This window comes from Alosa alosa, chromosome 15, assembly GCF_017589495.1.
Source record: "Alosa alosa isolate M-15738 ecotype Scorff River chromosome 15, AALO_Geno_1.1, whole genome shotgun sequence".
Taxonomy (NCBI): Eukaryota; Metazoa; Chordata; class Actinopteri; order Clupeiformes; family Clupeidae; genus Alosa; species Alosa alosa.
The window spans coordinates 15,976,416-16,001,115 of record NC_063203.1 but is presented as its reverse complement, the minus strand read 5'-3'; the positions used below and the strand labels follow the sequence as shown (position 1 = coordinate 16,001,115).

At 41.8% G+C, this 24,700-nt stretch overlaps 2 protein-coding genes across 5 annotated transcripts in view; one reads left to right on the top strand and one right to left on the bottom strand.

Annotated features, from left to right (window-relative positions):
• The window catches only part of caln1 (calneuron 1), a 56,315-nt gene extending 47,038 nt beyond the window's left edge, over positions 1-9,277 (top strand). For all 4 annotated transcript variants that reach the window (XM_048265434.1, XM_048265433.1, XM_048265432.1 and 1 more), the window contains exons 5-6: positions 1,135-1,291; positions 6,147-9,277. In XM_048265434.1, coding sequence (XP_048121391.1) covers positions 1,135-1,291; positions 6,147-6,274 — 285 coding nt within the window. In that variant the 3' untranslated portion in view covers positions 6,275-9,277. The remainder of the gene's footprint in view (positions 1-1,134; positions 1,292-6,146) is intronic.
• A 3,924-nt stretch (positions 9,278-13,201) lies between these two features.
• On the bottom strand, positions 13,202-22,303 carry galnt17 (polypeptide N-acetylgalactosaminyltransferase 17). Its single transcript, XM_048265439.1, has 12 exons — positions 21,585-22,303; positions 21,033-21,312; positions 20,701-20,884; positions 19,911-20,077; positions 19,000-19,174; positions 18,554-18,751; positions 17,466-17,583; positions 17,086-17,271; positions 16,850-16,987; positions 16,572-16,667; positions 14,732-14,893; positions 13,202-14,316 (listed from the first exon to the last, which is right to left on the bottom strand). The coding sequence occupies exons 1-12, from the start codon at positions 21,585-21,587 to the stop codon at positions 14,182-14,184; spliced, it is 1,842 nt and encodes a 613-aa protein (XP_048121396.1). The 5' UTR covers positions 21,588-22,303; the 3' UTR covers positions 13,202-14,181.
• Positions 22,304-24,700: the final 2,397 nt, after the last annotated feature.

Sequence of the window (24,700 nt, the reverse complement as noted above, 5' to 3'; positions counted from 1 at the left end):
CACGCATGATTTATCACCTTGTCGCAGTGTTCTGTTTTGTCTTTGCACGAGCCACTTAAAGAAAGCACTTGTGCTGCTGCCATCCCCTTTTTTCTTCCTCCCTGCAGAGTTGCAAGCTGCGCTATTGACTTTTGAGTACATTCGTTTCGAGCCATACATTGAGTGCCAGACGTACAGCGGAGTCACAATCTGAATTTATCTGGCTCTTGGGTTGAGCCGTCAATGAAGATTAAATCAGTCAGATAGTGTTAATGTTGTTTAAACTGAATGACTGAGTTAGGTGGTAACTGTAAATATAAAAAAACATGTTATGAATGTAGCACTGGCAGATGTGTTTTGAAAGACATACAGTAACTTTGTCCATGCTTTCTTATCTACCGGTAATTGACATCTTGATTCTTTACAACAGATCATCAAATAGCAAAAAATCATACAGTAGTGTTTCATACAGTACACTGCCCCTAAAGAAGCAACAGTGTTTCTGTTGATCAAAACACAATTTTAGACTACAAAAACTGGCTGTATCGAGTATGGTTCTTGATGTGTTCACCGTTCATTAAGCACTTGTCTATGTTACGTTATTATTATTAATACGTTAGTATTGCTATGTATGTGACAAATAAACCTCCTTGTATCTTGTATCTTTGTCTACTACAAAGGTCAGAGGTCAAACAGTGAGCAGCGAAGGGTCAGCCTATCTTGTTTGTGTACATAACGTGTGTTCTGAAAAAGTATTTTTAAGAAGACATAAACATTGAAAACAAGCTGCATTTCATTCAGTGTATCCACATAATTGACTCTCTTTTAAGTCACTTAAATGTGGTTCAGTCCAACATTTGAATTTCGTTTTATGTTTTGGTTTTCAAGTTGTTCCTTTTGAATTATTTGTGATTTCCTGTTTGGTCTGTCTGAGCGCAATGTTGTGAAAATCTCCTCTTTTCTTAATTATTGAACTGATTACTGTTTAGCTCCTCTGGCCAATTAGTCGTCACAGTTGTTTCCCATTGAACTCTTGGCCATGGGCTGATGAAATGTGTGGTAAAACTTAAGTGCAAACGTCTGCGAGAGGAATGAGTTGTGAATGATGTTGTGTGTGTTTCCCCCCCTCTTTCTCTCTCTCTCTCTGTGGCTCAGTTTGACATGCAGAGGATAACGCTGGAGGAGCTCAAGCACATCCTCTTCCACGCCTTCCGGGACCACCTCACGATGAAGGACATCGAGAACATCATCATTAATGAGGAGGAGAGTCTCAACGAGAACTCTGGGAACTGCCAGACAGAGTTTGAGGGAGGTGAGTGCTCTACAGGATGTGTGTGTGTGTGTGTGTGTGTGTGTGTGTGTGTGTTTGTGTGCGTGCGTGCGTGCTTGTGTGCGTGTGTGCGTGTTTGCGTGTTTAGTTGTTTGGATGGGTGTCTGGGATGGCGAGTTGGGTATATCTGCCTGTCACAGACAGCTGTCACTGCTGTGTTTCAAAGAATCTTTTTTCAGAATTGCGCTTAATAGCCTCATTATCAGTTAATAGCAGTTAACAGAGAGTTAAATAGGTGTGATGGAATCATCTCCACAAAATGCTGTGGTGGTGCAAAGCCAACAGCATGACTGCTGTGGTGCTGCCTCTCATTCTCTCATGGCCGTTTTTCGAGTTCCTCTCATTCATCAGTATGAAGTCAGCCACGCCTGATGACGAGCTCTGTCGATGATTGCAAGTCTGCAGCTTTGCGTAGGATCAAAAGCCTTTGACAGCCTCAAGCTTTTTGCACTCCAGATCAAAGAGATCTTTCATCTTTAATGTAATCTCTGCAATATATTGAAATGTTTTGGTATTGATTTGAATTTTCTTTTTAAACACACAGATGATCAGCTCCACAAGGCCATTTTGCCCTGATTTAAGTAATTATAGTGATTTGGGCTACATCATTCTCCATAGAGGAGCCGACAAGATAACATGTATTGGTTTTATACCACAGAAGGTCTTCTGGCATCGGAGAAACAGACACTTTTTATTGATGAGCACTAAGCCCTGGCTAGTGTATGTATCCAGGCTGATTATGACCAATTAATGATCAAGGCTGAATGCCAAATATTCTCATCTGTCAAATACTTCAAGCCTCCTTGAGCATTGATAATTGGCAGAGTAGGACTGTATGATATACATAATTGAATTCCTAATGCAGTGTTTAATTCCAATGCAGTGTGTTATTGTTGTTGCAAAACCTCACAGCATGAATGGGCTATTCTATTGCAACTGTTCTAACACATGTCCAATTTTGTGTACTGACATCATTCTACCTACTGTATCTCTGATCACTTGCTAGATTTATTTTATCCTCATTAGACAATGTGATAATACAGAAATAATGGAAATGATTATACGTATAAACTACAGTGAAGCCCCTAATGACATTATATTACGCTACCCAGTTTTTAAAAAATGGAAGATCTCTGTGTGCTGATATTGCTTATACAGACTATATATGAAGAGTTCAGATGCAAAAGCCTCTAAACGCCACCTCCGTCAAAAATGAGATAATGATGGTGAGGGAATGCTCTCCACACATACTATATGTTGATCAAATAATTTAGTTTCAAAACCCGCTAAATACCATTCTCTTCCTGATCTGAAATATGAATTTGTAGGCAAAAACCTATATAATAGGAGCCTGATAAAAATGCTAATTTAAAAGAAAAGTGGTCAGGCGGATTTAGAGGGTTTTGCATATATCTTATCTATATGTATATACGATAGCCTTATTTGCATGCAAGAGTAGCCTAATCATAAGATGAATTACGTTGACAGAAGTGACAGAATTGTAATTCAAACACTGATAAACTCAACATAAACACATCACTTTTATTTAGTAATTCATCATATCATGCTATAGAACAGCAGGGATCTTATTGGACCGTATTTGAACAGCTGTCTCTTTTATCCTCATGGTGATAATAAATGTTCCAATACAATTATCGGCAGAAATAAACCTTTCCGGTGAGCCATAAATGAGACATCTGTTGAAAGCCATGAATGCGAAAATTGCAGAACTTGCACAACAATAGCCACAACCCACACGTAAGAGATGACACCCAAGGATTTATGCAGTAAGCTGCCAACAGCCTCACTATCATTCCATCTTCGCGGTTTTAGACAGCATCAAAAATGATCACACAGACAATATGATGGTCTTGATTTATGTGCAAACCTGAAACTGGTCATAAAACGACTCGCATGCAATTTGTGTTCCTACTATTAAATTTTACTAGCCATCAGTTATTTGATATTATTTACTGAGCAAAGTTTCTTTTGCCTTGTGAGGGTGGAGGATATCAGAAGATGCCTAAATGGTAAAGCTTGAACTGTAGTGCTACTCTATCCTCCCATCTCGCAGGATGAAGTGAACCTTTGCTCTGAGTTTATAACTAACACCTACAAGCAGCTGGGACCAAGGGCAGGAGTGCAGGTTCTTCAGGACTTCAGCAGTGGCCGTGGTGGAATTTGAGCCCCCACCCCCACCCCCCACCCCTGTGACTCTGCGTTCAGATTACATACCCTGCCATTTTTTTGCACCTACAATGCCTGGCTTGGAAAGGTCAATCCCACAGTAGGGTTGCCAGGTTTGGTGGCATTTGGTTTCAGAAGTAAAGTCTCGGCCATGAAGCTGGAAGACATTTTATCTCCTGCCCCCAGTACCACCCCAGTTTGGGTACAAATGTTTTATGGATCAGTGTTTCTTATATGAGCTGGAATGCGTTTAGTCTGATCACGGGCACATCAGAGGTGAGTTGTGAGTCTGGGAACGGAGGCGGGTTATTTAGTTGCTTTATGGCCCCATAAAAAGAGCAGAGAAGAAAAGCTGATGAGTCCTCAAGGTGCTCGCCTCATTTTCATATTTATGACTTTGTCTTCATCAGGGAAGGGTGAGTTGAATCGACGCTCAGTAGCCCCTCGATGACGGTTAATGGGATGCTACTTTGGTGTAGATGTGACTGAGCACTTCCTTATGGGCCCTTTGGCTGCAAATATTCTTTTTCATCCTGTTTTTATATGAAGAATCTTTTTTATTTAAAAAAATGAAGGCAGTCTTACAGGTTATCAAAGCTGTTGAGCTGTCTCTGAATATTCATGACGGCTAGCTAGTTCTTCTCCACACCGTCATGACTTCGAGCTACATTGATATCTCCACATTAATTAATCCTTTTCTCAAGTTCAGCCTGAGCCAAATGTTTTTGTGTGAGGGAGAGGAAAGCTTGCTGACGACATCAGCTGTGTGGTTGAGCGCAGGGCGACAACAGAGGGCATGCTGGGAAGAGCGAGACCTCCGCGCTGACTGACAGTGCCTCGGGCGTGCTCCATCTTCACCTCACCAGCTACAGCGTGTCTCCGTGTCTGAGGCTGCATTCGGAGATGCCATCTGTCAAAGCCCCGGTGCCCGCCATGAATTATTCACCACGATACCTTAGCCTGGCTGAACTGAGGCCGCGAGGTGCTCGCTGCCCGGGGTCAATAGGAAACTGCATAAGAAGTATTCCCTGAAGTATTAGCATAAGTGCAGAATCTTTGCCCCGACTTTAAAGTCTTTAATCTGTGTAGCATCAGGTTTAACCTTTAAGTATTTTAGCGGAAAGGCTCAGCACGTAGTACAAATTTTGCATAATTGATGTTGCCACCCATTCATTTGTAGGCTTTGATCTCATTTGAAAGTGAGGCTATCTCCCCTGTATTGTTGTTGACATCAGAATCTTTCATTCAGTTTGTCGTAAAAATGTTATTTCACATTTGCTGTAAAAATAACTACAGTCCTGGGTGACTTCTCTACCCTTGTGAACTGAGCCTGGTGTATAATTAGTTTCCAATTAGTTCCTTTCAGTAATTAATCCAGTATTGTCTGACCCTGCCTCCTTAAGTGCTGTAAATGCTGAGTGTTCCCTGTCCACTGTGGTGTGTGTCTGTGTGTATGTCTGTGTGTGAGTGTGTGTCTGTGTCTATGTGTGTGTGTGGGGGCACCAAGAAGTGTGACATCACCTCACCTGTGTCAGCAGAGGGCGGTGCCTTGACCAAGCCAGAATCAAGGCCAGCTATTGGCTCGAGGCAGACGGGACTAGCTGACTAGCAGCACTCCCTGCTGGAGGGGTACTGACGCGGAAAAAATTACATTATAAGGGTGAGGCGAGTGCGCAATCTGTCTCTCCGCATGTGTCCCTGCTCCACCTAATAACCTCCCCTTCTATTCTCAATGGCAGGCTGTTGCCTCAGCTAACTCCAGGTCGGAAAGGGGACATGATTTTGATTTTTAAAGCCGACCTAACAGATTGCATACAGTTTGTTTTGGTTCCTCGTTAAAAACAAATGTAGCTTTGGGATCTTCAAAAAGCGTCTGTTTACCTTGTAGCTAACTAATTCATTATTACTCTTTATTTAGGCTATATGACTTTACATGAAACTATTACATTATTATGTTGATTTGATGATAATAGAATGTTTATTGATGTCATTGTACGTCACTTTGGACAAAAGCGTCTAGTAAGAACCATAAACAGAAAAATGATATTATTATTAGAGCATATACTCTATATACTATCACAGAACATATAAAGACAAAGTCCTTATGAGCAAGTCCCCCTACTCGGCGGCCATCTTGGTAATGCACTTTGGGCAGTTATGGGGCAGCTATATTCGTATTCAAGTGAATATGGAGGCATACATAAGGGTTACCTACAGTATATTATAGGAAGGGGCGGAATATGTGTGGACAACTGCCATATTGGCGTTACGAACTAACCCCATGCAAGTCTCCGATACAGCACCCTGCGTATTTGTTGGCACCTTGGTAAAGTTGAGTAAAAAGAGGTTTTAGAAAATCATCTTTTGGCAATTTATCTTGGTCTCACAATGAAAACAATGAGGAAAAAAGAACAACCTTTAAGGGAAGTAAATGTATTCTGAGATACAAAAATACCGAGAAGTACAAAAAAAGACAAATATGGTACTTCGATGAACCAGTGTTTTTGAGTCATGTCTACAGTCAGTGAAGAGTGAATGGGCTGTTGATGATGTGTAATTTTGAAGTCTCAGTACAGTACTCAGTGTTAGCGTTACCCTTAGGACACCAAAAACCTTGCTGACCGTTTGTCTCTGTCTTCCCTTTCCACAGTCCACTCCAAGAAGAACAACCGGCAGACGTGTGTGCGCAAGAGCCTCATCTGCGCCTTCGCCATGGCCTTCATCATCAGCGTCATGCTCATTGCAGCCAATCAGATGCTGCGGAATGGCATGGAGTAGCACATCACTGTGATTGCGGGGCCCCCAGCCTGCATGTGCATGCTCAGTGCGTTATACAGGTCATTTCTCTTTTTTTGCCAAAAAAAGAAGAAAAATACAAACCAGATCGGAATTAAGAAAAAAAAAATCAAACACCTCACTGATGAAAGAATGAAAGAAAGTGAGAGAAAAAAACCAAGGAACCATTGTTTTTCTATCCAAGAGGTATTTTTTCCGGTCAGGAGTTGTTTGTTTGTTTGTTTGTTTGTTTATTATTTAATTTATTTCCTAGGGAGTGAGTGACAAACCAGTGTGGGTCAGACTGAAGCCAGCAGGGGGCAGGGTGTCTCCACAGAGACCCAACCCACGGCCCCCACCCCTTTTTCCCACCTCTCTGGCAGGGACATCTAAGGGCTGTTCCCTCAATGCAATAAACCACAGGAGCGTGGAATCAACCTCCTGTCCACCACCGGCCACCATGTTCTACACTCAATGCTGGTCCAGCCTGCGGTTTGGTGCAGCCCAGCCATGGACTGAACCACCATAGGGGAATTGGCGATGTGTTTTGTGCTTTTGGAAAGAGCAATGAAGCACACACACACACACACACACACACACACACACACACACAAACATAATCAAGCACACAAGTTTGCAATGTCCCCTCCTGCGTCGCTATTTGTCACATAGCCATTTTAATTCCATCTGGGATACTGACTTCTACAGAGCTACCTGGAGACAGGCCTTTCTCTTTCTTTCTTTCTCTCTCTCTCTCTCTCTCTCCCCTCCCTCTCTCTTTCTCTCACTTGCTTTCTCTGTCCCTCTGTCTGCCATCATCTTTTTGTGTTTGGATTTTCTTCTTCTATTATTTTCTCTGCTCCCCCACCAGTCCATAATTGATCTTTCGCCGCGTGACGTGACGTTGAAAACGAGGACACTTTAGACGAGGACAGCGTGCTCGGCATGCCAAAGACTGGAGATTGTGTGTGGGTGGAAGTGCGGCTCGGCTCGGCTGGGCTCGGCGCTACCTCTGGGCCTCGTACTGTTTTCTTCCCGCCTATTTCCCGGCCTCCACACTGAGACTGACATTTCAACATCTCGCTCTCTCGCTCTCTCATGACGTTGAGCAGGAGGTTAACACTCACTCAACACACTTTTTTTTTTTACTTCTTTAGTTGTCTGCCTCAAATTCAGCCTTTGTCTGGTGCATCCTTCTGCGTGTAAAGTACTGTGGATGCCGTGGTGTGGATGTACGTAGAGTAGCCGGGCTGGTGTGTGTGTGTGTGTGTTTGTGTGTGACCTGCTACGCCCACCTCAACCACCTGTGTCCAGCGCACCAGCCTCTTCCCACGGCATGGCAGCGCTGAGGCCGGACGAGCGCCTGTGGGTCTCCGTGGCGATCGAGTGCCTGAGGTCGGCGCTGATGTCCAGACTAGGGATGAACTGAACTTGTCTTGCAGTGTTAGAACAGTCGGGCCTGTGTGCTTCTCCTTTAAAACCAACGCTCCTTGGTTAACAAAGCCAGTCTTTTACTGTATTGTGTTGGGATTATCATTACCTGAGCACCCTCTCATCCCCATCCCCTTCCTGTGTAAAATTCTCACAATAATACTTAGACCACCTTTAATTGCATGCAATGTCGTGAAAGTCTGTATATGTATGCCCCTACATATAGTATATCCATGTCAGGGCAGATGTATGTCTGTGTGTCCGTGCATGACTGTCGATCCCTCCATACACACTCTGCTCAGGCAGTGTCTCAGAGGTCTGGGTGGGGGTGGTGGGGGTGGTGGTGAGCGACTGAGTGAGGGTTTATGGTCCGCTACCACCACCACCGAGAGTCCACCACCACTCTGAGTGCCTCTGACTGAAGCCATATAAATCTGCACAGACGTACCTAAGAACACACTCTGTGGGAGTGCGATCTTCCGCTGCGACTGGGAAATGGGGAGATGGGGAAGAAAAACAAAATGTCATTTGGCAAAGGGAAATGTGGCGGAGAGTGCTGAATTACCCTTTTCTACTGTAAATGTCAGCACCCCAGTATGAACACACACAGAGAGGGAGAGAGGGAGAGAGAGAGAGAGGGAGATGAGGGGGTGGGAGGGATAGATTGCAGTACTGCAGCTCTACCTGCTGGCGCAGAGGGGAACTTGATGTTTAGAAGAGAAACAATATCATTCAGGATTATGAATGAGTACGGACCAGCTGTTTTTGGTAGAGTTCCTTTTCAACACTGTTTAGTGCAATAGAATGTATTGGATTGTGATAAAAGTTATCAAATGAATGCATATAGTACATTGTATACAAGCTTACCAGGCTAAAGAAGTATTATGATCATTAAAGTGAATATGGAATGTTTTTGCAGAATTTTGAATGTAATGCTAAAGGTATGGCAGGACTGCATTGGATCTTTGAGATTTTCTGCTCTGGGAAAACCAATTTAAACAACATCAGGCAAGAGGAGCCCACCTGGTGTTTCTGTCAGTGCACTCATTTTCTCCGGTGTCTCTTGCAGTTAAAGATTTCACATCTCTAAGTAGCTTTAGCGCAAATCACTCTGGACACGAATAGCAAACGGCACAGTGGAGTCTTTCTTTCTGTGATAAAGTGTCACTTGCATTCAGTGCATGTTTCAGGAATCAATATTTGGCAGGCCGGAAATGAAGCAATGAGTTTTTAGCAGCCATTCAAACAGGACATTGAGCTGCTCAATGCTGTTACGCGTCACTGGTGTTTTAGCAGCTGAAACTGCTTGAATTCCCCCTCTTAGTTCTGATTCAGTAGCATGGTGGTCCCTGTCACACCTGTGTACTGTACAAAAAGTGTAAATAGTCAATATATTTACAAGAAATACACTCATAAATATACAGTATGTAAACTCAGCATGAAACTGTTCAAGAACATGTAGAAGATAGACCAGAAGTTAATATAAAACGACTGAAATATTAAGTAACTGTAAATATTTAAATCTGTACAAAATAAATGGAAATCATTTATGCAATAAAATTCTTTTATAAATTTTTTGTTGTAAAATTTATTGGTGTGGAGCACATGCATTTCAAATGTTTTTTTATATTTCATCATTGATTAAGACAGTATTATATGATGACGTTAAACACGTCCAAGATGTGTAGCCTATTCTGCATAATTGTATTTTAAATTTCTAATGAAACTCTAGCAAGTAGCTAATGATCTATTATTCAACAGATTTAACTGAGTATGGTATTCAAAATGTAAAGCGCAGTGGGCCGGATTTTTTTGGGATGAGACTTTGTGGGGGTAATCATTGTCATGGTCATTATCGTTTTTCTGAATGAGTATGTTGTTTGATGATATACTCCTTTATTATACCCACTTATAGTTTTTGTGGCATCTTCCCTCCTGAGGATGGTTTTTAGAGCTAGGTTTAGTCCATGTATCGGTTTGTAGAGCTAGGTTTAGTCAATGTATCGTATCATAGAGCTTAATACACATTGTTAAAGACAACTGTATGTGAATATCCTTAGTCTAGTTTTTTCTAATTTCCCCTTCCTACCCAAAGCATCTGGGGGGGGGGCATATGAAACCTGCTGGCGGGCCGGATCTGGCCTCGGGCCTTATGACACCCTGATATTAAGGTATATGAGATGGCACAACCTCACTCAAGCTAAGTTCTGAGTTACCACCAGAGGGAGGCAGACTCCTCCACATCATGTGGACGCCTTCAACTGCAGGCATCAGAGGGGAGCCCCTGACCTCACTGGGCATAATGTGCACATCTGCTATTAAATATGTAAGTGATAGCCTACTGTTGCTAATGTAGTCTTGTAATTTTAAGGAATTAGTTACATAATACATTCACTAGAAATGCAATTCCGAGGAATTACACGAGGGGATGCAGTCTGCTGGTTAGGGTGTTGGTTGGGCTGTTGAGCTTGCTGCTAGCTGGTTGGTAGGGTAATTGTGATACCTGCAAACGTGCTTTTGGAGTAACCAAATTTGAATCTTGTGTGACATGGCATTCTTGAGATATCATACTCAAGGTGTTTTTGACCTTGACATTTGAGCTTCAACCTCCAACTCACTTCATCTTTGAGTCCATAAAAACACTCATACCAAATTTGAAGCATGTACGTCAAGCCGTTCTGAAGATATAATGCTGAATGCATGAGATATGGCTGGGACTTTTATTTTGACACACAGGAAACACTTTAACAGAATGTGTAGTTCAGGTAGAGCTAGATTGTATGCTTAGAAGCTGAGACAGTTGAATTCCTCACAGGTGACACCTGTGCCAGTGTTCTGATTAGCCTGGGAACTGCTCTGAGAACTACTTAACGAGCGCAGCTGACATCACAGCCCCATTTAAGTCTATGGGGGAAAAATACACTTTTAATTACAACTAGAAAATGTAATTTCGAGGAAATTACCAGTGCATGAAAATATAAACATACTGTATATTAACATAAAATGCCAAACAAACTTTTATTTGGAAACAGTTGGCAGGAGTTTAAATAGTTAAATTATTTAATAGTGAATTATAGTAGTGAGGACATGTATTTTGAAACAGTTATGGACAGAGAAAATAGTAGTCTTAAGAGAGCCAGATTGTATGCTTAAAGCCTGAGACAGAGTATAGTTTAAAAGTTGAATGTAGATAGTGTAATGGATGTTGATAGACAGAAAGTTGAATGGATGTTGATAGGCAGATTGTTTAATGGATGTTGATGTATAGTTTAATGGGTGGATGAGTGAATGGTTTGAAGAGGATGAATGGATAGAAAGTTGGATGGAATGTGCCTTATATCCTTGTAGAATGGAGAGACACAGAGAGAGTTGGCCTAGTTAAGCAGAAAGCAGTGGATACAGGTGCAATCAGTTTAACTGGCCCTTTGATGGGTCCTAATAGTGAGCAGCTGGAAGTTGATACAGGTGCAAATCAAGTTAATTAGTCCATTGTGATGTCATAGTGCTAATGCAAAGTCTATGGGGAAAAATAAGCTTGTTTTTTATTATCTCAAAAAGTATAACGTTTACAAAAGTGAAAAATACATTCCCTACGTGTCCTTTTCAAGACCTACGTTACAAAGTTTGAACGAAGTTTCTATGTTAAACGGTTGAAGCTGAATTAGACGCAGAAATTTGGTGGGAAGAATAAGAAGAAGAAGAAGAAGAAGAAGAAGACTTCGGATAACAGAACAGTGCATTTTCATGCACTGTAAATATCTCAAAAAGTATAAACTTCTCAAAAATGAAAAATGGATAGGACGGTAAAGCCTTGGAAGATCTACGGAACGGTGCTTCAACCAAATTTGTACGTTAAGCGGTTTGGGCTGAATAGCACGCACAAAAAGGTAAAAAGAAAAATAATAAGAAGAAGAAGAAGTCTCCGGATTTCAATAGAGGGGATGCATCCCCTCTAATTATAGTATGAAAAATAAATTGTTGCAAAAGTAATAAAAAGTAATTTGTCAGAGACCTTAAGACTATCCAAAACAAGTATTCACTTGTGTGGTGTAACCTTCTAAAAGGCCTGAAATTAGAATACCCCCCCCCCCCCATTTTTGTAGTAACCCTTCCCTCAAAGAAAATGTGAGTGAGCTGAGGTAACTAGAAAATGTAATTTCGAGGAAATTACCAGTGCATGAAAATATAAACATACTGTACATGTATATTAACATAAAATGCCAAACAAACTTTTATTTGGAAACAGTTGGCAGGAGTCATAGTTGATAACAACTGACAGTTGAAATGGCTAAACAGTTAAATAGTTGAGTAGTTTAAATAGTTAAATTATTTAATAGTGAATTATTGTAGTGAGGACATTTATTTTGAAACAGTTGTGGGCAGAGGAAATAGTAGTCTTAAGAGAGCCAGATTGTATGCTTAAAGCCTGAGACAGAGTATATAGTTTAAAAGTTGAATGTAGATAGTGTAATAGATGTTGATAGACTGAAAGTTGAATGGATGTTGAGTTGGCCTAGTTAAGCAGAAAGCAGTTGATACAGGTGCAATCAGTTTAACTGGCCCTTTGATGGGTCCTAATAGTGAGCAGCTGGAAGTTGATACAGGTGCAAATCAAGTTAATTAGTCCATTGTGATGTCATAGTGCTAATGCAAAGTCTATGGGGAAAAATAAGCTTGTTTTTTATTAATATCTCAAAAAGTATAAAGTTTACAAAAGTGAAAAATACATTCCCCACGTGTCCTTTTCAAGACCTACATTACAAAGTTTGAACAAAGTTTCTACGTTAAACGGTTGAAGCTGAATTAGACGCAGAAATTTGGTGGGAAGAATAAGAAGAAGAAGAAGAAGACTTCGGATAACAGAACAGTGCATTTTCATGCACTGTAATTAAATCGGACAGGAGCTGTCTCACAACCGGTTTCATCTCCACATAAACTAATTGAGAGTAATAGGAACCTGTCAATCACGAGAGCGTTGGAGCCTCTCACTGTGGGATTGGCTCACTGGCGGACGACGCTGATAAAAGGGTGTGTTATCATTAGCATGCGCGGCTCGGCTGATGCCCTTGAAAGTTCCCGCGCCAGAAAGATGACTTGTATAGTGGGAGCCAAGTACAGCAGGCGCTTGAGGCCAGTTAGGACCTCCACTGCGCCTCTTTAGCCCTCAGCACTGGCTGTGCCTTTGCTGCATGTCTGTCATTATCTCAATTAGGAATGGCCAGCTCTCTTCAAACATGTGGGCCAATTGTGTCAATGCTAGAAAGAGGCTTATAGGTTATTTGAAACCACAGTGGCCTACATGGTAGGCCTTTGAGTTATGTCAGAGACATTCCCCATGGGGAAGAAGAGTGGAGATGGTGAGTGCATAATGTTACAAATCATGTATGCAGCTCTTCTAGAGAGCTTCTACAGGCAGGCCTAATACATACCTATAGGTCTTTTCTGTATTCGGGCAAAACCTGACATGTAATATTTACAGAATTATAACAGGTAGACCACTACCACAGAATTCAGAATTTTATTCAAACCAAGAGATGCTACTACAAAATGGAAGACGATATTCGAAATTCCAACTTTGAACACGGAAACAGTTGAATATTTAACCTTACAATACATCTCATTTAAAACAATACAAATCTGTAATAATCTTTACAGTATGTGATATTGTCCCACAATGTCCCCCTCCATAAATCCTTCCATTTAGCGATAAATATCTGAGTCTGATTTTTTTCTTTTTTGCTTTTTATTCCTTATTGACACCAAGTTCCAGTGTCACTCACTGGTATATCAAAAATTTCTTGATACATGTAGAATTTCCCATGTGCAAATAACCATTGCATGCTACTGTAGTGCTACTAAATGCTTCAAATGATTCACATTTCATACCAAAAGAAAAGGGGACACTTTGATCACAATGGAGTCAATGAATCCATATTTCAAAGCAATACTTAGAACAGAAAGACCCTATATTTTCCAAGCACACTGATAAATGCTTCCCAGCAACGGCAATATGACATCTCACTTACACAATAAATGGATGCCCTAAATACACCATGGTCACTATATTTGCAGAATGGGTTATATTGTAGATTAATGTAATTCATTGATGAATGATCGAATGAAAAATGTAATAGTGAACAAATATTTTATCCCTGAGGGGAATTTTTTTTCGGTTGATAACCACAAGCACATCTTGTTTTGGTTTAGCAAGTCATTGTTCGTTGTTGCAGTCATTGTTTTTCAACTCCGCCCAAGGGGTCCCGCCTGTTGGCATGTTTGTCAGCACTCACAGCAGTTGAGTGAGCGTGGGCACTGTTTTTTTTTTCTAGCTGTTTCTTTTTTGGTACTTTATCGAGCTGCATCCACAGATAACGACCATTTCTTCTTGAAAGCAGCGCTTGTTTACAAACAAGTCTATCCACACTTGTCCCCCCTCTTATCCAGTGCTTCCTGATGAGGAGTAGGTTGGCTGTGCTGGATCACTGCTTCATTGTGTTCTTGATGGTCCACCTCTGGCCGGTGCAGGACCTCAGCACCAGCATGTAGCCGAAGAGCACGTTAGCCGGCACCACCTCCAGACAGCGGCCTGTGGCTCTGTTCACCATCGCCTCGTTCTGAAAACCACAGTTCCTATTTTTAGGGGGCTTTTACGGCGACGGCGACATGGCATGGGTGCACAAGCACTTTATCTAGGCCACACATGAATGTATTACTGCACTTATGCATTCATTCTAATCTACACTGGGATCAAAGATAGAAGCGATAAAGCTGTGTGAACTGGCATCAACTGGCATGTGAATTGGTGCTTGGAAATGAATTCAGATAGTATCTTGTGCATGTGTCAATGTGAATTTGTGTACCATAATCATTTGTTCATGATTAATAATTAATTAATTCTATGATAATCCATTAAATTATACCAGTTTACACAAGTTTCACACCCCCACCCTGCATAATCTGAAGTGACTACTTATAAGTACACGTCTATAGCGTTGATGCTCTAGTGACCTGGATTTAGTCGTTCTTTACCTGAGCGAAGTTCCATGTCTTTTGTTGCATGTTGGAGATTTTCTCACAGTTGAGGAGCTGCGGAGAGTTGCTGACGCGGTCATCCACGACGCAGCGTGTGTCCTCTCCAGTGCTCCCCAGTGGACCCAGGAACAGATAGCCCTCCTTAGTGTAGCGACCCAGCTGCAGTTTGTAATGAAGGAGATGTTAGGTAGGTGATCAGTGATACACAAGGTAAGAGGAATAGACAGAGAGAGGGATAGAGAGAGAAAGAGAGAGAGAGGGATAGAGAGAGAGAGAGAAGAAATTGTGAAACCTGTTTACTCCAAGAAATATCTTGAATCAATATAGCTGCTATAAGTACTGTATACCTTAATGTGTTGTATTAAACAACATAAGGTTCTCTCTCACATATTTAAGTAGTTTTAAGTTATTGCCGGTACTTTGAATTTCTCATAGGGAAAAGTGTGCATGCAAAGTGTGAACCAAAACATTTAACACACCTAAATAGGATACATTAACTGGTTTATTTTAGCCTACTTGTAGCGCATTCATCAGGACCTGTTATTTGGCTCACTCTTTCACTCTCTTCTTCTTTCCCTGCATTCTTTGGAAAGGCCCCTCTGCCTGTCCTCTCCAGGATAAACTGTTCTCATGTCTCCCTTGTTTTTTAATTTTAACAGTGTAAATAACAAGTCAAATTTAATAGCAAATTTCAAAGCCTATATGTTGGATCATGTTCAAGAAAAATACTAACATAAATAAATGTGTTATTCCCTAATTTCTTAGGTAGTTTCTTAACTCACTTCTCTTTCTTTGTGCATGGCTTCATGTTACCTTTCCAAATGAAGTTAGTTTGTTTCAGTCTGTCTCTGATATTTCTCCATATGAATGATGATGGCCTACATCGGATTCAAGGTTACAGTGTGGTGTGTTCCGTAATTAGTTTAGTCATTCGGTTATTGGTTGATAAATAAGACACTGTTGCACTTTCGTTTTGAGCCAGTCAGATGGGCAGCCGTGGCCTACTGGTTAGCGCTTCGGACTTGGAACCGGAGGGTTGCCGGTTCGAACCCTGACCAGTAGGAAGTGGCTGAAGTGCCCTTGAGCAAGGCACCTAACCCCTCACTGCTCCCCGAGCGCCGCTGTTGTTGCAGGCAGCTCACTGCGCCGGGATTAGTGTGTGCTTCACCTCACTGTGTGCTGAGTGTGTTTCACTAATTCACGGATTGGGATAAATGCAGAGACCAAATTTCCCTCACGGGATCAAAAGAGTCTATATACTTATACTTAGATGTGCTCATAGACAGTAGCCTATCTGCCTTAATGCACGTACAGTATGTTGTTTAAAAATCACACTGGAGGAAGCACAGACGAAAATGTAATTTTGAGACAGAGTCAGACACACTCATAGACGGTAGCCTTTCTGCGTTAATGCATGGATATTGTTCTAATTTTAATTTCAAAATAACATTTGAGGAAACGTTGATGAAAACTCAGCAGGAACATTTTTTGCTTGCTGACCATGTTTCAAATTTGAACTCCCACACAAACATATTAAGTGACGGACCGTATGTCAGTTTAGTCAATTAATGACAAAAAACATTGAACACCTTTTTAACAGACTATCTTCCCATTGTGCATCAGCAATATTGTCAGTGAATTCTAGGTTAGCAGTACCTACAGGTTTACTGTGCCGATCTTTAACTGAACCGTGACTTCAAAACCGAGGTACACACCGAACCGTGATTTTTGTGTACACTCCTAGTACTGGCCTACTTTCACCCCTGGGGATAACACAAAATGCACATTTCCACACATATTATTGCTGCAAACAGAACAGTCAACAATGTTTTGTCACCTGAGGACCCCACCCATGACATGGATGCAGTGTAGCTGTATGGTTCTCCTTTTCACCTTGATCCACACAAAGATTTGTCACATTGTTGTTGCGTATCTGTCAGAAATAAGGCCAACAGAACACAGTCGAAAACAGTGAATACTCAGCAATCAACACTCAGCTCAGAAATGAGAACGTACAGCACAGTATAAGCAATCTCCACCTCAGCAAAGAATATGAAGCCTGTATTTCAGGATAAACTAATGTGCTGCATCCACAAAGCTTTGAGTTCAACTCACCTCTCCATAAAACAGAGTGCTATTGTACCTCCTCATCTCTGGGTAGATGTTGTCCAGGTACCACTCAAAGTTTTTGCACTGAAGACTTTTCCTAATTGCCACTCTCTGGGATATGTCACCATAATCAATCCCATGGTTCTGTAGGGGGAGGCCAACCCAGCGTTATTCAGCCACAGCAAACAACAGATGGAGGACAGACAGTTGGAGAGTGTACAGTCAGCGCATGACTCACTCACCTCCATGGGGAGGTTCCAGGCCAAGTAGACGTTAGATTTGTACTCGTCCATCCAGACCTCTGCGACCCGCAGTGCGTTGCGGCGGGTGTGGAAGGCGATATTGCTGTGGTACGGCTTTTTGGTTCTGGCAATGTGGGCCACCCTGGAGCAAGGCAGCACCTCCATGCTGCCGCCACATAGCCAAACCTGTGATACATGGACACACACACACACACACACACACACACACACACACACACACACACGGCGTCAGTACTTTCCTGATGAAATTCCTGGGTGTTATACTGAAATATCCTCAAATAAGATTGAGGCAACATTCTTTTTTATGGCTATGGACACTGTTCTATTTTTTGAGGGGCAGAAATAGGTGACACACTAACCCTGATTCCGAGCTCAATATTCTCTCCTCCGTAGACATCCATGCCAGAGTCCAGCAAACCCAGCTCTCCAAAGTAGTCGCGGTTCACAACGAACGAGCATCCGATCATTGCAGGAGTCCTAGATGACACAGTGTTATGACTTTCATTTCAGAGCTAGCGAATGTTAATTAACAGCAATGTTTTTTTAAAAACCACACTAAAGATCAGGAACAAAGCCTAGACTTTAAAATGCATACTGCCCATGCTGAAATATGTTGCTTTTATGCCATTAGAAGGCTAGACAAAGTTGCTTAAGATAGATAGGTAGATAGATAGACAGACAGACAGACATACATATAGATAGATGGATGGATAGATACTTTATTTGTCCCTATGGAAATGTAGGTGTTCAGCAACTTATGACACACATACAGAACATGAAACACTCTGAGGATGCAAATGCAATGGAGATGCAATTGTGAGATGATATCTATCCACCAGATTTCAGATACTAGACGGAACTGATACTGTGATGCAGTATGCAGTGGAAGTGATATAGTGAGATGTTATGGTGTGTGCCATGGAGGTAGTGCAAAAAGTGAACAGTGCAAAGATATTACCAGTGCAATTATAGAATACTGATATAAAATACAAAAAGGTACTGTAAATGACAATAGAAACTAACTATACAAAATCATGATACTTTATAAAAAAAATACTAAAGTAAAAAAGCATGACAGTTTTAAAAAATAGGGCATAACAAACATAAAGAGAAAAAATGTGTGTAGAAGCTAATATTGCCTGTAAAAGACAGGCTTAAAGATTATTACCTAAATCCCTGTGGGGTAGCAAATCTAGTACCAGCTTGCTTTTGGTGAAGTCAAGAACTATCATACATAGAACTGCTTGAAGAGAGAAGATTTAACTCAGTTCTGTACCAAGAGCCCAAACCAGAAAAAAAAAAATCTGTTTTTTTTCTGGTTTCCATTTATGGTGGAGGCTGTCGCTAAGACCTGAGTGTCTCACAGACGTGGATGAGAGAGAAGGTGAAGACAGAGAGGCTTAAAGCGGAGCTAGTAATCAAGGATCTTTGGTGAAGAGGAGGGAACCTGATGGGCGCTGTGGTGTCCCCTTCGTCCCACCACTGCTTCGGAGGACTGATGTACATGCACCACAGCTCCCAGTTGTACCCGTGGCCAGAGTTCTCATAGCGCTCCAGCTCAAAGGTCTCATACTTGATGTTGTCTATGGAGGGCAGGATGATCCTCTTGCGATCCTCCTTGATTCTAGCCAGAACCGGTTCAGCCCTGGGATTACAATGAAAGAAGTTGGATTATGAACAAGCTTGGGGTTTACTGCTGCTGTGACTATGGTGAGGCATAAGTCTGTGGAGCTTTTTTTTTTTTTAAATAAGAGAGTTATTAAAAAAGACAAGAGAAGACACTTTCACTTTGTCTCTCGGTTCACTGAGCAACTGTGTGTAATGGATGGGGGTGGTCTCTTTAGATTGCTTGTAAATCCACCATCACCCTTAACGCAGCTGTCTGAGGCTTACCAAGAGGGAGTGAACTCGACGTGGGCATCAAAGAAGCCCGTCACCTCCCCGGTGGCCACTTTCCAGCCCTCGATGCGGGCGCGGATGAGCCCCTCTCTCTTCTGATTGCGCACGATTTTGACGAGTCCCGGGTAGCGCTTGTTGACATACTCCTCCAGCGGCCCTTTCAATTGCTCTGTGAAACACAACACAAACACACACACACACACACACACACACACAGACATAGAATGTGTGTTTGAAAAGAGGAAATAGTGTTGAATTACTATTGAAATTCTATTCATGCTGATTATGAATGCATTGCAGCCGTGTTTAAACATCACTAGGCAGAATAGGCTTCCTGTGCTGTAAACTGCCACGCCTTTGATCTCGACGGAAGACATGAATGCTTCCCTCAAGAGAAAATAAAATCCTCTCAGAAATCCTCCCACCGCCCTTGATCACTTTGTACAGTCAGCTACAGTGTAAAGGACAGCCACACATTAGAGTGGAGAGTGGGAGAGTTATGACGACAGTAGAACATAGAATTTGTAGAATTTGTGCATTTGTCCCTTCATCTGACACAACCACATGTTTTTATTATTAAATTTTTTTATTCTGTGCCAATGGTTGGATGGTCCTCCTCGGTCTACTGCAACTTGTTTGTAAGAACGAACTGTCTGTCATGCTTAAGACATGGAATACAAACCCAACAACACTCACAGCTGGGAATTACTTCCCATGGTAATGCTGAATTATACAAAGCCCATGCAAAACCACTGATTAAAATTTAATTTCCCTTTGTTGTACTCCTCGCCCAATTCCATTTTATGTCACTAATCTATTTCACATTCAGGAGGCAAGTGACGGCAGTATCCATGTTTACAAATTCATATCACATCATAACATGGTGTCTGCCAGCTTTCACCAACCTTCATCGCTGTTGTCGTCCACCAGGATGATCTCCTTGAGGAGGTGGGCCGGTGTGTGATTGACGGCTGAGTGGACAGAGCGCAGGATGACAGAGAGCGCCTCGTTCACAAAGATGAAGATGAGCGAGATCTGGGGAAGGTCTCTTGGGTAGTACACCTTTCTGCACCTGCAAAGCAGATGGCAAACAACAGATAAGTTGTCTCCAATAAGTCAAAGGCAACCTCCATCCCATTGATGCATAATTCCCTCAGCCTAACTGTACTTCAAAAGGGGGATGCAGGAAACCCCAGACTCTTTGCATCATACAACTCAGTAAGGGCGGAGAAGAATGGAGTCTTTTTTCCTGTTTTCAGCATTTCAATCTCATCTTTGTGGTACTGACTGAATGGTGTTTTCTGGAGCGATATGAAGCCCATATATAATGCGCTCTTTGTTGACTTGCGACGCTGGCATTTGAGGGGGAAGGAAGAGGAGGGATATGGAGCGCCTCAGCCTGCCTGTCTGATCTAGTGGGCCTTCAGGAACTGACACCAACATAAACAGTGCAGAACAAGGGAAGAGGCTCAGAACTTAGAAAGGGACTGGTCAGCAGAAAAAAAAAACAGAAATGTTTTACACCCACTGTTTGGAAAAGCGCCGGATGCCAAGTACAATGATGGAGGATGTACATCACATTGTTAGTGTACTCATTTGAGTGTAGGTACCTTGTCTTTTTCTTTAACATAAAACTGTCCCAGTGAACTTTCAGGGACTCCTTAGAAACAAATCATGATGGTTGGCTACACTCACTTGCTCGGTCGATAGTCTGGGATGGATCTGTCCAGTGATATCTTGTCACTGAGATATGCATTGTAGCCATATTTCTCCTTTAGGTATTTGGCCTCTTTCTCTTCAGCTGGAGTTAAGGTTGCTGGCAGACCTCCTCTACCACGACCTCCAAAGCCTTCAATGAGTCCCAGTGATTTGGATAAGCCTGCAGAGCACAGTTTGTAACAAACACTAGGTAAAAATGCAATATAGGCATGCAGTACGCTGTTGCTTACCACAGTACCTGTACAACAGAATGAATTAGTGTCAGTAGCGCAAGTGCATTTCTCGGTTGACATGTTGCCTTTACGTACCGTTCAGTTGCCTGTACACCACGTCTTCCAGGGATCCTAGTCTTCTTAACAGAATTTCATGAGTGATGCTTGCGTCTTGCCCAGTGATGTTCAAACCTGTGTGTCTTCTCACATCAGCCAAAGCATCCAGACCAATCCCTTTGGATGTACGTATATTACACTTGCCCCAAAAAGTAATGAATCCACCCACTGCTATCACGTTCAGGACCAATAAAACTTTCCACCTTCTTGTCATAAATGCCATTAAAGATGTTGGTGTCCTGAAGCCGATTAGTCGTATCTAAAAGACATTCAATACACAATGAGTTCAAATGTATTCTGTGTCATAACGTGATTTTCGTGTGTCGCGCCAATTTTTTTAGTAGCCATTTAACGCGCAAGTGAAAACACAACGGATTGGTTTCTGATTCAACTGTAGCTCAACACGCCTTTAAACACATTAGATGTAGCGTATAGGCTTTTGCTGCCCGAACTGAGCGAGTAGTATCAATGTCTAACTATCAATATCTAATCCATAAAGGTCTATATCATTTAACTAGGTTGATCACTTACCATTTCGCATTGAGGATATGTTTGAGATGTATTCTGCTCTTGGAGCTTGTTCGTGAGCTTTCATCCGTGTCGATACAGTTTCCAAATGTCTCATTCAAAACTCAGGCGTACAATGTAACACTGGTTTGGTAAACAGGAACCCCCTCCGATTGAAACATTACGCGCAAATATTGCTTCATGAACATACATCTTCAATCTTTTCAGACTCTAAAGTCTGTCTCTGAACGCCTCCTAGATCGCCCCTTACAATGTGATTCTATACCTTGCACGAATCTTATGCCGCAATTTCTTTCAATCACAACAGCGAGATAAATCCAACGCTGATACGCTCCGTATCCATAGTAAGTGTAGTCTAAAAGACTGGATAAATTAAGCAGTTCAATGACGGTAATAAACGCATGGAATACCCTATGCTTCTTGCGCATGGAGGTTCCTAGGAACCCTCTGCTGAAAATGTGTCGGTGTGCAGACGCAGCATCCCCTCAGATGTTGTCATGGCAAATGGTAGTGTTGAATTGCGAATGGTAATGGCGTTAACGGTATTCTCCTTGCAACCCAGTCAACCAAATTTCAGATCAATGCGTTCTCTTTAATGCTTCTTTCCCATTCCTGGTTTGTCTCTGTTGTGTGTGTGTGCGCCGCTATACCGTATCATCCTGGCCGAATGCGCACACTTGCTTAGGATACTTCGTCGAAAGGCTGAAGTAAAACATGGAATGGATGTTACTTGGAAGAGGCTAACCTTACTCTAACCGTAGCCTCAAGCCGTTTAACTAGCATCCAAAGAAAATGCCTTATCAAACCACTTGATTTTCAGATAGGCTACCTTGCCACACAGTAAAATCTGTTTGAAAAGATTCAAATGATGTTTCCTTTTGAACATCATAATATGGCTAATGTCTAGACGTGCCTTACTGTTTAGGCACTCGCTTTTCATTGGATAGTGAATGATATAGAGGTATCCTTCTTACACACACACACACACACAAACACTACACATTAGAAATAGTAAATGATACTTCGTCATATGGGCCAAAAACTGCTGCTGGAGCACTGACTTCTCATTTCTTGGAACTAGTTCATTCAGTTTTTTGTGGAATTGATTAAAATTATTGGATTTCTTTGTCAAGCATTCATTAATTTCTAAAATGGCTGTCCAAAGACGACAGGATATTTCTTTAGTTTAACTTGAAACTTGAAATAAGTGTAAGGCTGCAGCTTCTTCCAATATATCAAAATGTTTCTCTGTAAGATCAAACCAAATGTTTTCAATGGGGCTCGCCCTAGAGACAGGTGCCAGCCAGTAATTCATAAAATACAAAGTAGAATTCTAAATAACTAATCACTCACTTTGCTAATCATCTCTTCAAGCAGTTTGTCCATGATTTTATGATTTTAACATATCTTTTCTGAGGACTGTAACTGGATAGGGAGGTATTTGTGATAAGCAGGGTCATTTGGGGAGAAATGAGTAGTGATTAGATGAAAACATAGGTTTTCACTTCTCGACGCTTAGGGAAACAATTTGAGCCAAATATTTACTAAAACAATCAGCTTTTGAATCAAGAGGCATAATGACAAATAATATTTACACTTTCAACAGCCTTCAATCGATTCACATATTAAGAATGTGTTCTCTGTGCTACCATCATTACAATCCATTACTCTTTTCAGGTGTTTACTGTACCACTTTTCATGCATTTCTTTTACAGTTTACATGTTTTGCTGCTGGTTGAATTTTTTCTTTTTCTTTTCTTTTTTTGCTTTGCCCTCTTTAATTTTCTGCCATTAAAATGCATGGGTCTGGGAAGAAATAGGTCGCCCAGATTGCTTAGAGGAATTGAAGTGCCCAGTTGGAGAGCATCTAACAGAGACACATCAGCTCTGATCTATGGGGGGAGAGAGAGAGAGAGAGAGAGAGAGAGAGAGTAGGAATTAGATTGTGTCATGGGAGAGAGGGAGAGAGACAGAGAGAAAGAGACCGAGCAATGAAAGAAAGTGAGAAGAGAAGAAAGGCTCAGCCTAGCAATTTGAGAATTCTATTAGCAAGCTTCAGCACAGCATCTCCAAGCTAAAGACAAAAGCATTGAGGAAGTCTGACTAATCTCCTCTGATGTAAAAATGGTTGTTTTTTTGTTTTGTTTTGTTTTGTTTTGTTTTGGGGTTAAGAATGAATGAAGGAGTTTGCCCGTGAGACAGAGGAGCTCGCAACTAGTGGGCACAGGGAATTTGAGGTTTGTTTAATGGTCATTAATGGCTCTTCTAATGGCCATTTCACCCTTTGTTTTTTGACACTCCTAAATATAGGGTATATGCTTCTCACATTGCCTTTCAACTCCTCAAGGCATTTTAGTCCGTTCTGAGCATGTGAAAAGGGAGGATATGAAGACATGGAGCAAAGCTCTAGTTTCAGCTGTTCCTCTGCAGCTGTTGACAGTGAAGGTGACCCGATAACCCATATGTGCAGATGGAGACTGCATTAGCATCATTTTGCATACTACTATTGCGACACCCATGGCTGTAAGTAATGTCATTACACATAACATATTGTTGGGTCATGTAGGTTCTGTCCCTGAGGGAAGGAAATGAGGTTCCCTTACGACTATCAGAAATCCCAGCCATAGCCAACAGACATTCTGTGTCATCACATTCATGTCATTAAATTGAATGATGCCTCTCACCAAGCCCTGAAGGCTGTGAGGGAACAGCTGATGGTTCATGCCTTTCTATTCCATCGCTGAAACAGCATTCATACACATTTCCATAACATTCACTATATATTCATCAGTGGCAGGCCCAGCTAGAATCCATTCTCAGGTTATAAATCCACCGCACCTAAGGCTACGTTCTTCAAGATTCTCACAATACACATTGCTCTGTAATATCTGCATGACATAGCCACACTGTGGAGCTGGCCATGCAGCATTCATCTTATGGTTAACAGAACACCTTAAGTAAGCAAATTGTATACATGACAATGTGGTGGTGGTGGTGGTAGTGTAGTGGTTAAGGAGCTGGGCATGCAGTAGCCTGAAAAATTGTGGGTTCAATTCCCAGCTTGCACCATTGTGCCCTTGAGCAAGGCACTTAAACCCAAGTTGCTCTGGGGACAATGT